The following is a 14551-nucleotide window of genomic DNA, read 5'->3' as shown; positions in this document are numbered from 1 at the left end:
TGAGGATCGAAACAAGCCCTAAGGCCTCGTTTGGTTTCACAGATGGTCTTAATTCATCTTATCTCAACATTCAAACACTATTCAAATACAAATAGTTTTCAATTTCAAATTTTTAAATTTTTAACTTTTTCATCTAATCATTACTTAATTATTACAAATTTTTCAGACTTCCAGATAAAACATAAAAAAAAAAAAATTCAACATTTTTAAATATCAAAACAAACATAATATTAAAAAAATATATTTTAATAATATTTTAATTTTATTATTTTTTTTATTCAATTTCTTCTCTCATTTCTCAAAACCCCATAAAATATCTTAATTCAAACCATTTCATTATTATTTACAAAATATTTTACTATTATTCACATATTTCTCATTTCATCTCAACATCTAAACGAGGTGCATTTTCTAATTATTTTTTTCTAAAACAATAAAAAGCCCAAAGAAGTTGCCACCAGGTCTCATGTTCTTCCAATTATTAAACATGCATTTAATATGAAAACATATCACCAATACCATATGAAAAAAAAAATGCAGCAAGGTAAAAGACGAGAAAAACAAAGAAATGACGCATCAACATGCAATATTAATAACAAAATGACATCTTGAAATAAGGAAAAGTCTTAGTTGACAAAACCAACAACATATCAACAATGACAACTTGAAGACTTCCTATCCTAACATTAAAAATATATAACAGGAAAAAAAAAAAAAAAAAAGGAAGAAGCAAACAAGCATTTTAAGAAACTACAATATTTCATAAACTTCTGTTTAAGAGTATTGCAAACCAAATTACCAATAAATGATATTGACTAGTCTCAGCCTACTCGCAAAAGGTTGATTAATGTAAAAGGTTCTTTGACAGCTTAAATGCATCTGTCCCATCGCTTTCTTCGGGTTTCTTCACGATGAGATTAGCAAAAGCATGAATAGGCCAAGTGATTCTTCTTGGACACATAGGGAGTAATGAATCCAGAAGCAGAAGCAGAGGACTCGCGAATATTGGCTGGAACAAGTATTTGAGTCCGACCGGCAACAATTCTCTTACCAGCCACGTTGGAATAGAACAGACCAGAGATGGCTGGTACAAAAACATCACTCTCAGAACATACATAGAAGTCAATAACCTTTTCATATTCAGAACCTTCTGAATCTAAGAACTTTGTCCTTTTATCTGCAGGCATTATGCTTTCCTGCAATATTTTCCACCCGTTAAGAGGATTTCAACCACAAGTTAATTAAAAAGTGTTAAGTTTAAACAGTTACCCACAACTGAACTGCATAAACAAGCAGTCTTGAATGGAGAGAGAAGAGAGATCCCTCACCTTTGTATATGTTTTAGGGAAGAGATCCTTTAGAGCATCAAGGCTGCTTTGCCACCTTGATTCAGTCAAATACACGGGGGTATCCTTGTCAAATCCCATCTTCCTCAAAAAACCAGCAACCTCTTGTGCATTGTAACAACTTCTTGTCCCAGCATCACCATTTTCATGGCAATTCTTCTTCTCCAACATATCAACTCTCAAGTCCACGGCTATAAATTGACCATCTGTCTTTCGGCTCAAAGTTCTTAGACGCTCAATCATTGAGTCAACAACTTCTTGAATCTCTGGTTGCAACTGCAAAGTTCCAAACATTGCCAAACACGCAACTGAATCACTGGAACCTTTTTTGGGCGACTTCTTCATATTCACTGAGGGGAAGTATGTAGCCAGCCGTATGTTGCCCTTTAGCTTATAAACTGGTTCAACGTGTTCTACAATGAACTCTTCTGTTACCCGATTAGGGACTTTCACAACAGCAAGATTTCGTTTTGATATTTTAGCAGGCAGATCTTTCGCCACTCTGACTACCCGGTCAAGACTATTTATAAACTTCTCAACATCATATATATCTCCAAAGCTCCTGAAAGAAAAATGCCCAGATAACAATTAGCCAAAACATAATTTTAGAATTCAAAAGAAAAAGGATGGCATTAGTACACAATTTTCAGCCCAAGTAAATAATATAATTTCTGCTAAAATATCAATGATTTTTTCCAGGTTCCCATTGGTAAGGCAACCACATTCACAAAGAACTTGTTTTTGGGTGGAATGTGTTGTTCCCAAAAGGAGAGTAATAACTACTCCTCTCATTTTTGGGAGGGTTGTGATACCCCCATACCGAGTGATAAGGGTAGGCGATTCCACATTGCTTGGGAATGAAAAATTTTTGCTCTTTATAATAGTTCTAATGGGGCTCAAATTGTATCATTGATTAGTCCTTTTGGAATATAGGCACAGATGTGGCTTGAGCCTCCCTTGGAGTGTAACAAATGATATCAGAGCCTATCCCAACCAGAATTGTGGGACTTGAGCCGTACGAACTGGCTTGACGAGAATGTCAAGAATTTAAGGTGGGGGAGATTGTGATACCTCATACCCGAGTGATAAGGGTGAGTGGTGTATGGAATCTCACATTGCTTGACAATGAGAAGTTCTTGTTCTTGATAATGGTTCCAATGGAGCTCCAATTGTATCATTAACTAGTCCTTTTAGAGTATAGGTCCATATAAGACTTGGGCCTCCCTTGAAGCATTACAAGGGTAGCTATTCCTCATATGTGAATTATCTTAGGAATAATAAATCAGCCAGTGAAATAGAATAGCTATCCACGATTCCATTCCTGGTTCTAATTTGCATACCAAACATGCCCTTAGTTTCATTTATTTACACCATATATCTTGATAACCTGACACTACTCTGATACACCAAAATAATGGAACAAACGAAGAAGATTGTAGGATTTCAATACTAGAAAGTTTCCCTCAAAGTCCATATTATTTCGAGTAGCTCAATTAAATTAGTGTTTAATAATACACTAATACAAAGAACAATAACGACAATAGAAATCATGGAAAAAATGTTTAACATAACTTGTGGAACTAATAGGAAACAAGTCTTTTAGAGGCATTTGTGAACACTAACCTCTCGTCACCTGGTTTGCTTCCTCTAATGTAAGGAAGCACGAGAGTTGCGCCAAGATATCTTGCCACCACAACTGCATCAGTGATCTGGATGCAAATCGGGGAGAGAATAAGAAAAAGATAAAAGCTATTGAAAAATGTGAAGATTTCTAGGTCAAAACTCATCACAAGATATTAGAGAATGCAATTCAGAGCATCAAAGATATTGATCTAGATAATTTATACACAGAGATAACATTCAAACAAGATGATTCTGCAAATAAGCACACAACTTCAGAATATAAAAATGGAGTCCTCATCAACTTCAAATACACCAAATCAAGCCATGTTTGATATGTGGATCCAAAATATAGTCACCATCATCAATAAATCCTTGGGTTGATTATCCAGCAATTTGTTCAGAAATACTGTAATGAAAGTAACATGAGAGTTTTCAACTAAGTAATTGATCAAGTTGCTCACTACTTTGAGACTCCCTCTTTCCAATCCATCTAATTTTCCACTTTAGACATGGAATCTTTTAACTGACCATAACAAGAACACTATTCTCCAATTTATCAAAAAAAAAAAGAAGAACACTATTCTCCTCGTTTAGTTGCATTATTAATATTGAGAATAACTATATATTTTTTTTTTTATAGGTAATATTGAGAATAACTATTGCATGGTAGTCATTCCTTTCCTGTTGGAATATCACACTAATTAATTTAAAAATTGAAGAAATAAGAACAAATTAAGAGTTTTGGAAATAAGAAATTTAATTTTAGAAAAAAACTAAAATTAAAAGATCAAAACCAAAAACAAAATCAAAATAGAAAATAGGGGCAAGGCGGCGAGGACCCTTGGGCATGTTTGGTAAATGAAAGTTTTTCTCACTTTTAATAAGCATTGAAGAAAATTTTTAGATGTGTTTTGCATTGGGTTTTGTGAAACTGGGTAGGTAGAATGAAAAACTATTTAAATAAAAAATTATTTATTTGCACTGACTTTTGTAAAACAAATAGGCAACTAGAATGAAAAGTTGTTTTGTAAAAAAAAAAACTATTTAAGATGCGTTTTGTACTGGATTTCCTGAAAGCTTTATTTTCAGCAAAATTGAGGCAAAGGATTAGATGAAATTAAATTTTGAGAAATGAAAATTCTTTTTGGAGTTCAAAAGATGTTTGAATTGAAATGGAAAAACTTCTAAAACCAAGCATACCCTTCCCTTTAACCCCTAGGCTTTAACCCCTTGGGGTTGGCTCAAGTGGTAAAGGCCTTGGTCTCGGTGGTATGCTCACTCCAGGTCTTAGGTTCAAATCCTATTGGGTGCAAACAATATCTCGGGTCATCGGACTGAGAGAACTTTCTCTTGAGTTACCCTAAGTGCACTTGCGGGAAACTCCTTATCAAGAGCCTGTGCATCCCCGGAATTAGTCTGAATTCTGTTCTCGGACACCTAGTGCCAATTAAAAAAAAAAAAGCATACCCTTCCCTTTGCCTAGCAACACCCTTGATGTACCCACCCTTAGCAAGGTGGTGGCATTGACCAGGATGGCAATCCAACCTGTATGAAGGTGGAGTGTGATCCACCCTCACAAAATGGATCATGTTGAGGACCTATTGTCTTTGGCCCTTGCAAATGGATCCTGACCATAGGTAAGGGGAGGCCCCTTACCAGCACAACCATCTCTTAAGGGGTAGTTGCGCTGGGTATAGCTCAAGGCATAAGGGACCTTGCCTCTTTTTCATTTTTATTTTTATTTTTGTTTTTAAATTTGTACTTTTTCCTCTTTTTCTCTAAATTAGTTTTTGCTTTAAAGTTTTTAAGAATGTTTGGTTTTACAATTTTAAATTTCTATTGGTTTAATTTATAATTTTTTAACATTGTGAAAATTGCAATATGAGCATTGGAGTCCAATCTCGAATGAGTATATTGGGTATTCTAGAGTGACATGAATTGATGAGAAAATAAGTACATAACAAGCCCTATTCAAACTACCAAAAAATTGCAATGTATCCTCACCATAAAAACATTAACAAATGAACATTTGAAAAATTAATTATAAATATATGAAATTGAAAAATAATTTTTTTGAAACATAACATTATTTTTTTAAGGAAAAAAAAAAGGGGAAATAATTTCTAGCAATATATTTTTAAAAATATTTTTTAAATTTCACACAATTTAATTTTTATTTAAATTTTTATTTTTAAATTTAACAAGGATATTTTGTAATTTTTTAGAAAATTTAGGAATGTTTTTAAGGGGAAAACGTGGTTCATGGAAATTGTTTGGTAGTTTGGGGTGATTGCAAATTGGGTGGTACTTCAAGGGAACTTATGTATTTCCCCCCCCCAAAAAAAAAAAAAAAAATCTAAGAATGATTTATTCAAAAATAAAAAATAAAGGAACGAAGTCCATAAAAATGAAAATTAGAATTTTATCATAAGGGTGTTCTAGGAAATTTGAGTACAAGATGATTCCATTCACTAGCCTATTGGACTATATTAAACAGTGAAATACATAATCAGGGTTCTAATATGTGCAACAATTAAATAAGAAATACAACTCCATTCCCAATAATAGCTTTCATGTTCCCAAATAGTCATTCCGCATATTACACGTGCCGTAAGAGAATTCTTATTTAATTCCTTCTATGAATGGAAGGGGATTAACATGCAGCATTTTCAGAGTCATCACAGGGGAAAAGTTAGGGCTTATTTGTATTAAAAAACACTCTCAACTTATCTCATCTAATCATTACAACTTTCCCAAACTTTCAAACAAAATATAATAAACAATTCAACTTTTTCAAATCCCAAAACAAAAATAATATTAAAAAATTAGACTCTAATAATATTTTATTCAACTTTCATCTCATCTCATCTTAACTCAACTCACTATCCAAACCTCCCCTAAATGTTCAGTGGAATCTCATACTGTTAGAAAAGGTGAAAAGGCAAGAATAATAATCGCATGTTTTCTATATTTGAAGATAGGATGAACCTTGGGATAGATCCCAGGAATAATTTTAGAAGTGTGGGGCAGAATTGGTCTCGTTGGCCACACTGTTCAGTAAACATAAAATAGAGAGATTTTTTATAAATAAAATAGAGATAAGGTACTATCAATTTTGGTACAACTGAAAGGGATAGTCGACATTGTAACACCTATATAATACTATGCCAAGAAAGTGCAACAAAATAAGGGCTGAAAAATCTAACAAGACATCATACTCAAGAATAATAGTGTAAAACTCTTCGATAGAGCGATTGAGTATGCCATGCAACATACAAAAAATGGGAAAGAAAGAAAAAGAAAATATCATGGTGGTGATATTCACCAACTAGGAGAAACAAGTCATGAGCTATGTACCCTGTCCAGTTCATATTGCAAAAAGTAGTAGTATAGCTTGTCCAATTGAAAGGAAAGTACAATGTAGCAACAATTAAAGGAAGAAAAATTAATCAGGATAAAAATCAGTCTTGATTTTGTTCCAACTTCAGTTAGGTCTGATTGAGCCTTGCCACTCTAACTCAAAATAAAATAATAAGAAAAGATTGGAAAAGGGTTGAACTGGAGAAACTAAGAGACAAATATTTTTAACCATAGATTTTAGAAGATCAAATAAGCAGTAATAAATTTAGTCCACATGCTAAACATAAAAGAAGGTCCAGATCCAGTATCTAATTATGTAAAGATAGAGTAGGGCATTAAAGATCATCTAATGGTGATGCAACCCCCGTATAGATGTGGATTAGAAGTTCTTTGAGATGAATGCATTAAATAAAAAAAAATCTATGAGTGACAGTTATGCAAGGCAGGATCATGGCTTTTGTTACTGTGCAATCAATGTATGGAATAACCAAACGACTCAGATTTATTAATAGTGGTCAGCCTTTAGAAACAAGACAGTGCAGAAAAACAAATCTATGAATAACGTAGGCATCCATTTCCCCTAAAACTCATGAGGAAACCAACTATCAGGAAAAGATCAATAGAAAAACAGAATGAAAAAATAATTTCTGGAATTCCAATGTACATTTTTAACAAATAAAAGAAAATCATAAACAGAGACCCTATGGTAAGGAAATGGTAACACTTATTGTCCAGAGAAAATTGATGCTTCAAAGAAAGTCTATGGAACTATCAAAAAGTGATGAGATGCGGTAACTAACCAGTTGCAATATTTAATCATCTAAAAGAACCATTGACAATAGAATTCATAAAACTATCGATCAAAAAAGAATTCATAAAACTAGTTATAAGTAGTCCTGTGCTGTTCAAAATAACAATATGAACATAGATATCTTAAACTTTGTATTATCAATAGCATTTTACTACTTGGTTTCTTGAAGTAAGCAGCTCATAGAACTGGGAGCTTAGTCATAGCATCTGGTTAAGCTCAGAACACTAAAATAACTATTTTTTTATGAATACAATCACAACTTCAGTTATGTCAACACCAATCACCTAGAACACAAACACTAAAATTAATTCAAGGATTGAGATTTGACATTTTGAACTCGTGAAAGCACACTTTAAGATTTCAAATCAGGGGTAGTATCATTAAAAATTGATTCTGGTGATGCAGGGCAGGTTGGCAAATCTACTAAAGTGGCTATAAAGTTTGGTCTTCACAGATGCACCACAGACCATTTAGTACCCATTTACAGATTAACGCAGGCTAATTATCCTTATAATCTATGTGTAATACCACGGATTGTGGGAACGTGGTAAATGGGATCCCACGTTGCTAGGGAGGGAGAAGTTCAAACCCATTATAATGATTTCAAAATGATCTATTACAACCTTGACTAATCTGTGAGCCCAGATGTGCCTTGAGCATTCCTTGGGTTGTTACAAATGGCATCAGAGCCAAACACAACTAGAAACGAGCAACTTGAGCCAAGGGTCTATTGTCTCCCTGTGTTTCCATCAGGGTGCAAGGCGGCATCATTAAGACCCCTCTTTCCTCATTTGTCTTTCACGAACATAGTTTTTTTGTTTTTTGTTTTTGTAAGCACTTCACAAACATAGAGTTAATGGGAGTGGGTACAAATAATGAAATTACAGTTATTACAATAATTTTGCAACTAGTAAATATTGTATAGAAATTAATATGGTTATAATTGATTGTCTAATAATGATTAAAGATAGCACATGGACAAACAACATTATCAAAAGGCATGTTTTAGGCTATTGGTTAAAAAATGTCTCACATAAACAATCCAGCTAACACTACGATGCAAAACTCAAGCGACTACTCTGAATTGTTAATGGGGATACCTGAGAGACGTGGTACTCAGGACCATTAGTTAATGAGAAAGTGACAAACCCGTCTGTCAGCTCCACATCGTCTGCAAATTAAAGAAGCAGATGGAAATATATTGGTCAAGGATTACAATAATATAACCATCACATTAAGAACAAATCGAACTTTACCCAGAATCGGCTTATTCCAACATTGTTTCAGTTGTTGCCCATCCTCCTTCCAAAGCCCCCCACTCTTTCTAGAAATAGAAACAGCACCCTCATCCATATCCAAATCAACATCTCTTGCTCCGCCAGGAAATTTTTCCTGTACCGAAACAAATGAGTTATTCCTCACAAGAACAAAGAAAACTTGGTTAAATTTTGATACGAAATCAACTGGAATTTGCAACTCTTTGGCAACAGCAAATATACAGTCAGATAAGCCTAAAACGAAGAAGCGAAATATCAAAGAAAACTTCTTGAACCTTTAGGAAGCAATTTTTTTTCCTCAAGTGGGCCTACCAATTGTCAAAATGTACTAGAATTTACATATATATAAGTATGAAAAGCTCATTTTCCTTCTCTCTTCCTCCTCTTAACTGTTTTTCCCCATTAAAGAAACATAGACAGGCGCAGAGCAAATAATTCTGCAAATCTTCCACAAAAATGAACTGATTTTAAAGAGAAAAAAATGGTCTGCGCCATGATCCCAGTAAATACATCTCATAAATCTGACAGTAAAACAATGTAACAGGAATATACGCTTTAAAGCGAAATGTGAACCAGATCAGATGCAGTGAAAGTAAAACAGTAACCTATATAACGGGAACAAGTCATATAGGAGTGGATCGGGTTAGAGAAAGTTGGATGCGGTTGAGCTTACTTCAACAGAATCGAAATGGTCACGCTTAATCATGTTTCCCAGCATCACGAACATGGTCAACGTTAGAACCGCAGCCACCACTTGCCTCAAGTCCACACCCATTCTCTCTCTCTCAGATTTGATTCAGGTTAAGAAAGATTTAGTTTGAGAGAAAGATAGAGAGAGAGAGAGTGAGAAATTGAGTTCTGTCTTCTTGGAAGGAAGAAAGGAAAGTTTAAAGACACGTTCCTCAGGGAGAGAGAGAGAAGGCACTGAATCCGCTTGGAATTTCCCACCGACAGTTTCCCGAGAAAATGACGGCCTGCCTAAAATTTTTGTCTACTTCCTTTGTTTTTTCTTCTTTTTTTATCAAGAAATTCTCATGGAGTCATATATATTTACCGAAAATTGTCTAAGAATTATCTAAAAATAATTTTATATTTAGGAGCATATCCCTTATTTCCTTCATTCTAATTAAATTATTTTTAATGATATTTTTTTAATATAACTGTAATATCTAAGATTATATGACTGCACTGATTTAAAATTTCATCTAAATGTCTTAACTTGTCAACCTTTGTTCCATCCAACCAATATCTACATTCTCCATCTATATTTTTGGGCCAATATTTCTTCAATCCAATAACCAGAATATGAATAAAAATATTAAAATGACATCGCTAGGTGAAATAAGAATAAAAAATAAAATAAACTTAGGGAAATGGTTCTATTGTACTGTTAGGTTAGGGCCAAATAAGAATAAAATAATTTTATTACAGTTGAGATCAATTTTGTTAAACCATTTTGAGTTAGAGAATATTTAGATAGTGAGTTGAAATGAAATAAGATGAAATAAAAATTGAATAAAATATTATTAGAATATTATTTTTTTCAAAATTTGAAAAATTTGAATTTTTTTGTATTTTATTTAAAAATTTGAAAAAAATATAATTATTAGATAAAATGAATTAATATGCTTTCTGAATTCAAACAAGACTATATCTAAAAGCCAGGATGACTAACCTACTGAAGGTCATTCTTTACTGCCAAAAAAGTATTTGTTTAGTTTAATATATATTTGGCTAATTCATTACCAGTGCTCTAAGGTTGTGGAAGAGCTAAAATGTCTATTGTCTAGTAGCATATCTCAAAGACATTTATTTTTTAGTTTAATAAAATGTTATCTGACAAATCAGATCAATATTTTAGCTAATTTGACTAGCCATATAATAAAAGAATGAGTTCTTCTCTTTAATTGGGATCAAGATTTTCTTTAATTTTTTTTTTCTAAATATGTTGTAGACAAATATAATCTGTGAATTTCTTAACATTAAAACACTACTTGTGATATACTTCAATATTAAATATAGTAAGTTCACATGTTAAGTCAATATCTCTTCAAATTATTGAAACTATTTGGGTTAAGAATAGTAAGAAAAAAAAAATCTTTATCCCTTTAATTTTCATGTATTATTTGAATATGTAAAAGAGGAAGAGATTTTGTTTTAATAGTCTCTTTAAATATGTAAACTCATCCCTCATAATCTAACACCCCGTTAAAGTTTTTAAAAATTACATTAAAAATAATTTGGTTTGTAAATTTAGTATCTTATCTCCTTTTATATGTTGAGAAATGATATTTGCAATCATGAAATACGCAAGTGCCGCGTATTTTTTTTAAAATTAAATAAAAATGGGATTCATATGAAAAAATTAATTTTTTAATAATAGATTTCACTCTTTTTTTTAAAAGAATGCACAGTACTTGTACAATCTATAACTATATCTAATATTATTTATTCTACAAAATAAATATATAAATTGACATGGATGAAACATTTCTCGTATTTTAATATTTTATTTATAACTTTGCACTCAAGTTGACCAAAAAAAAAAAAAAAATCGCACCAAAACATGTCATTGATTAGGACTCTCAAGTGTTTCATCCACTTTTATAATAATAATAATAATAATAATGAATACATAAATCATACCACACATTTATTTCGCTCTTATTTTTATGTGTTGACGTGACTTTTAGAAAAGAAAAACTTATCTAAAATAGTTAATAGGCAATATCACATAGCATAAATACGATTAAAGTGAGATAAATGCATAATATATTGCGTAATTCTAGTAGGAAATATAATAAAGTTTGAAGCTGAACAGGGAGAGCTTAATTTATTTACGAGTAAAAATTTTCTTTGGAGATTTTGGATCTTTCAATAAGTGAAAAAATATCTAATATAAATTCTGCACTAAGATGCATCTATCACAAACTAATTTTTGGACTAATTTGGGAAAAAGTGGGAAAAAATAAATTAATTAGATTATTTATTGACCTTTAAAAATCAGAAAAAGTTATTATAGAAAATGCATTTTTTTAAGTGGGGGGTGGGGCAATGATTAGCTCAGTACTTTCTTTGATGTATCAATAAGTTATTTCCTAATCTAATATTGATCTCTACTTACTCATGATAACACCGATCTAACTTTATTTCTTAAAATCAGCTGATCATAAACCAGGGTACTCTCTCCTTCAACAACCAAAGAACAAAGGAAAGGTCATTTCCTCTCTCTCACACACACAAATCCCAACCTGTATGCAGTCTCTCTCTTAAACCCCAACCACAAAAGAAAATATAAGACATTTGCGAAAAGGAGCTGATAGTGATGGTTGATACAATAGTTAACACAGTTGTCTGGAGATGCTTTCCAACATCTTGAACAGGTGACCCATTTTTCAATGGGTAGCTCCTCGGATTGTAATCGAGTCAAGTCGATTTTTGATTTGTTGAGCTCGGCTTGAATCAAAATATTTGAATTCGAATTCTAAATTTTTATTTGTTCATTGTTCGACCTCGATTTGGTAAGCCAAACTCCCAACTCGAGCTCGAGTCAAGCCGAGCTCGAGCTCAAATTGTTTATTTTTTTAAATAAGATTTAATAATTAATAAATTAGATAAATAAAAAAATCTAATATTAAATTTGTATAACTAACAAGTAGAACCTCTATTAAATTATAAGATTTTAAAAATCTATAAATAATTAATATCTAACTAGTTGATATTTATTTATAATAATAATATATTATATATCTACATATATTATTCTACATACACATAATATGATAGTATATATCTATTTCATATATGATCCTCACATACTAGTATAAGAAATTATTAAATATTATCGACTAATTATTGTATAAATTATAAAATATAGCTATAAAGTATATTCAATATATAGATATAAATAATTAGATTATATATTATATATTTAATTATAAAAGTGTTATGATTATATTTTTAGCTAATACATATATATATGTGTATATATATATATATACATAGGTATGTGTATATATTTATCAATATATGAATGAGTTTTAATCGAGTCGACTAGAGCATAAACAAGCGGACCTTAACGAGTTTTAGCCGAGTCGAGTTTTATCGGGTATGTGTAATTTACTAATCAAGTAGGTATCTGCTTTCACGGACGAGCCTTTTTTTTTCACAAGTCAAGTTCGATTCAAGTTTAACTGGATAACTACCGAACGAGCTATCGAAGAGACTGGTTTTACAGCCGTAATAGCTCTTATATGGGCAAGACTCCAATTACTTGAAATAGCGCCCCCACCACCCTTACAACAAATTGTTTTAAGTCCAACGGCACCTCAATTCCAATAGATATAAAGGCAAACTAAAAAAAAAATGTCCGGTGTACAAAAAAAAGGACAAAATGCCAAAACCAAAGGGGGCTTTTGCTATTTCCTTCATTTTCATCATGGAATGCATGCAACCGTCGCAGGACTATTCTTCCGGAATGAACAACCAGGTAGGCTATGGCAAGTCATTCATCATGACTTGCAGACATGAACTGACCTACACTTGATTTGGACCTAATTGGATCAATAAATTAGAAAGTACTCTCGGCCAACATGTACGTTCAAATCCCATATAGCATTATTAATATCAAAACCACACCAACCGAAATAGGAGAATCGAAGAGTTCCTTTTCCTTTATATTTTTTTAAACTTGGGGGTCTTTTGGAGTGAGCAAGTTCAGAGGGAGGGTGTAATGGACCCTTAGAATGACTTGCTTTGAGATAGTCAGGTCTCCAAGAATTAGAGAGAGATAGAGAGAGCTCATTAGGACGTAAAAACCTCTCATTTCTTTATTAACTTTGACCCTTTTAGTATCTATTCCATTACAAGGAATGAAACGCACCTTTTATTTTATTACAAGAATCCAAATGACACCGTTACTCTCTTACAAGGAATCAGGGATCTATCATTCACCCTTTTTGAACTACTTCAATCTCAACTTCCCCTGTATTCAAGCTTCACTTCCCCCAATACATGGCATACTACCCCCTTCAAAGCACCTTACTCTCAAGGTGACGATACTTTTCACGGAGCTACCAATACAATTTCCAGGTAGTATCCTCAACACCAGCACCCTGCCACTGAACTAAAACCTCAACCAATGCCCGATTGTTTACTTCTCAACTGCGACACTGAAGGATTTGTATTGGTTCAAGTAAGAGCTCACCTTGAGGATCCACTGGTGGAAGTGTAGAAAGAGGAAATATATGCTGACCCAAGTTCTTCTTCTAGTAAGAAACATGAAAAACAGGGTGAAGCTAGATAGATGGAGGTAAATCAAACTTGTTGGCCACCTTACCAATCTTGTGAGTGATCTCAAATGGGCCAAAAAAATCATGAAGACAACTTCAGGTTGCATCGAACTGCCAAAGAATATTGTCGATAGGGTTGGAGTCTGAGGTAAACCTAGTCACCAATTGGAAACTCCCTCTCAATTCGATGTCGATCATACTGAAGCTTCATCCTTTCTTGTGCAGCTACCAAGTTAGTCTTTAATATTGCAATTAACAGCTCTCAGATTGGTAATAGCTCATCCACTGCTTAGTTAGCACTCAATCCTGGTATATAAGATTGTAATTTGGTAGGAGGTGTCCCCATAAACAACTTCATAGGGGGTAATTTTAGTGGAAGAATGAAAAGTGGTGTTATACCACCATTCCAAGCCAATCCAACTATAGTCAAGGTTTGTCTCCCGAGAAACACCTTAAGAAATGCTCCAAACATTTATTTACAACTTTAGTTTGCCCATCACTTTGAGGATGATAAGCATAACTATGAGATAAATTAACCCCTTGTAATTTAATTTGATCCCACCAAAAAGAGCTAGTGAAGGTGGAACCTCTATCTGATACAATACTCTTAGGCATGCCATAGTTTGCAGTAGCCATGGAGTTTGAAAACAGTAGACAAAAATAGGAAGCCACTTTAGATGATGTAAAAGGATGTTTGAGAGCCATGAAATGTGCATATTTTGATAACCTATCCACAACCACCATAATGATAGAATAACCTCTAGACATGGGCAATTCCTCCAAAAAATCTATAGAGACATCAGTCCAAATTTGTTGGAGAATCGGCTAGGTTGTAAAAATCCA

The 14551-nt window shown here is 32.9% G+C and overlaps 1 protein-coding gene across 1 annotated transcript; it reads right to left on the bottom strand.

Annotated features, from left to right (window-relative positions):
* Nucleotides 1-589: 589 nt before the first annotated feature.
* LOC109021123 (protein MANNAN SYNTHESIS-RELATED 1) lies at nt 590-9405 on the bottom strand. The gene is made up of 6 exons (XM_019003682.2): nt 9091-9405; nt 8397-8532; nt 8241-8311; nt 2970-3055; nt 1329-1908; nt 590-1196 (listed from the first exon to the last, which is right to left on the bottom strand). Exons 1-6 carry the CDS (start codon nt 9190-9192, stop codon nt 918-920), a joined length of 1254 nt encoding a protein of 417 aa, XP_018859227.1. The 5' UTR covers nt 9193-9405; the 3' UTR covers nt 590-917.
* Nucleotides 9406-14551: the final 5146 nt, after the last annotated feature.

The sequence above is a fragment of the Juglans regia genome, chromosome 12 (assembly GCF_001411555.2).
Source record: "Juglans regia cultivar Chandler chromosome 12, Walnut 2.0, whole genome shotgun sequence".
Lineage (NCBI taxonomy): Eukaryota > Viridiplantae > Streptophyta > Magnoliopsida > Fagales > Juglandaceae > Juglans > Juglans regia.
This window is presented reverse-complemented; position numbering and strand designations above follow the sequence as displayed.

Bases quoted from the DNA above. Each gene is read 5' to 3' on its own strand.
- LOC109021123 (XM_019003682.2), bottom strand. From the start codon at position 9,192: ATGGGTGTGGACTTGAGGCAAGTGGTGGCTGCGGTTCTAACGTTGACC. The intron at 8,533-9,090 runs GTAAGCTCAACC...GTTTCGGTACAG, and splicing joins ACCATTTCGATTCTGTTGAA to GAAAAATTTCCTGGCGGAGC. The intron at 3,056-8,240 runs GTATCCCCATTA...ATTTGCATCCAG, and splicing joins CTGAGTACCACGTCTCTCAG to ATCACTGATGCAGTTGTGGT.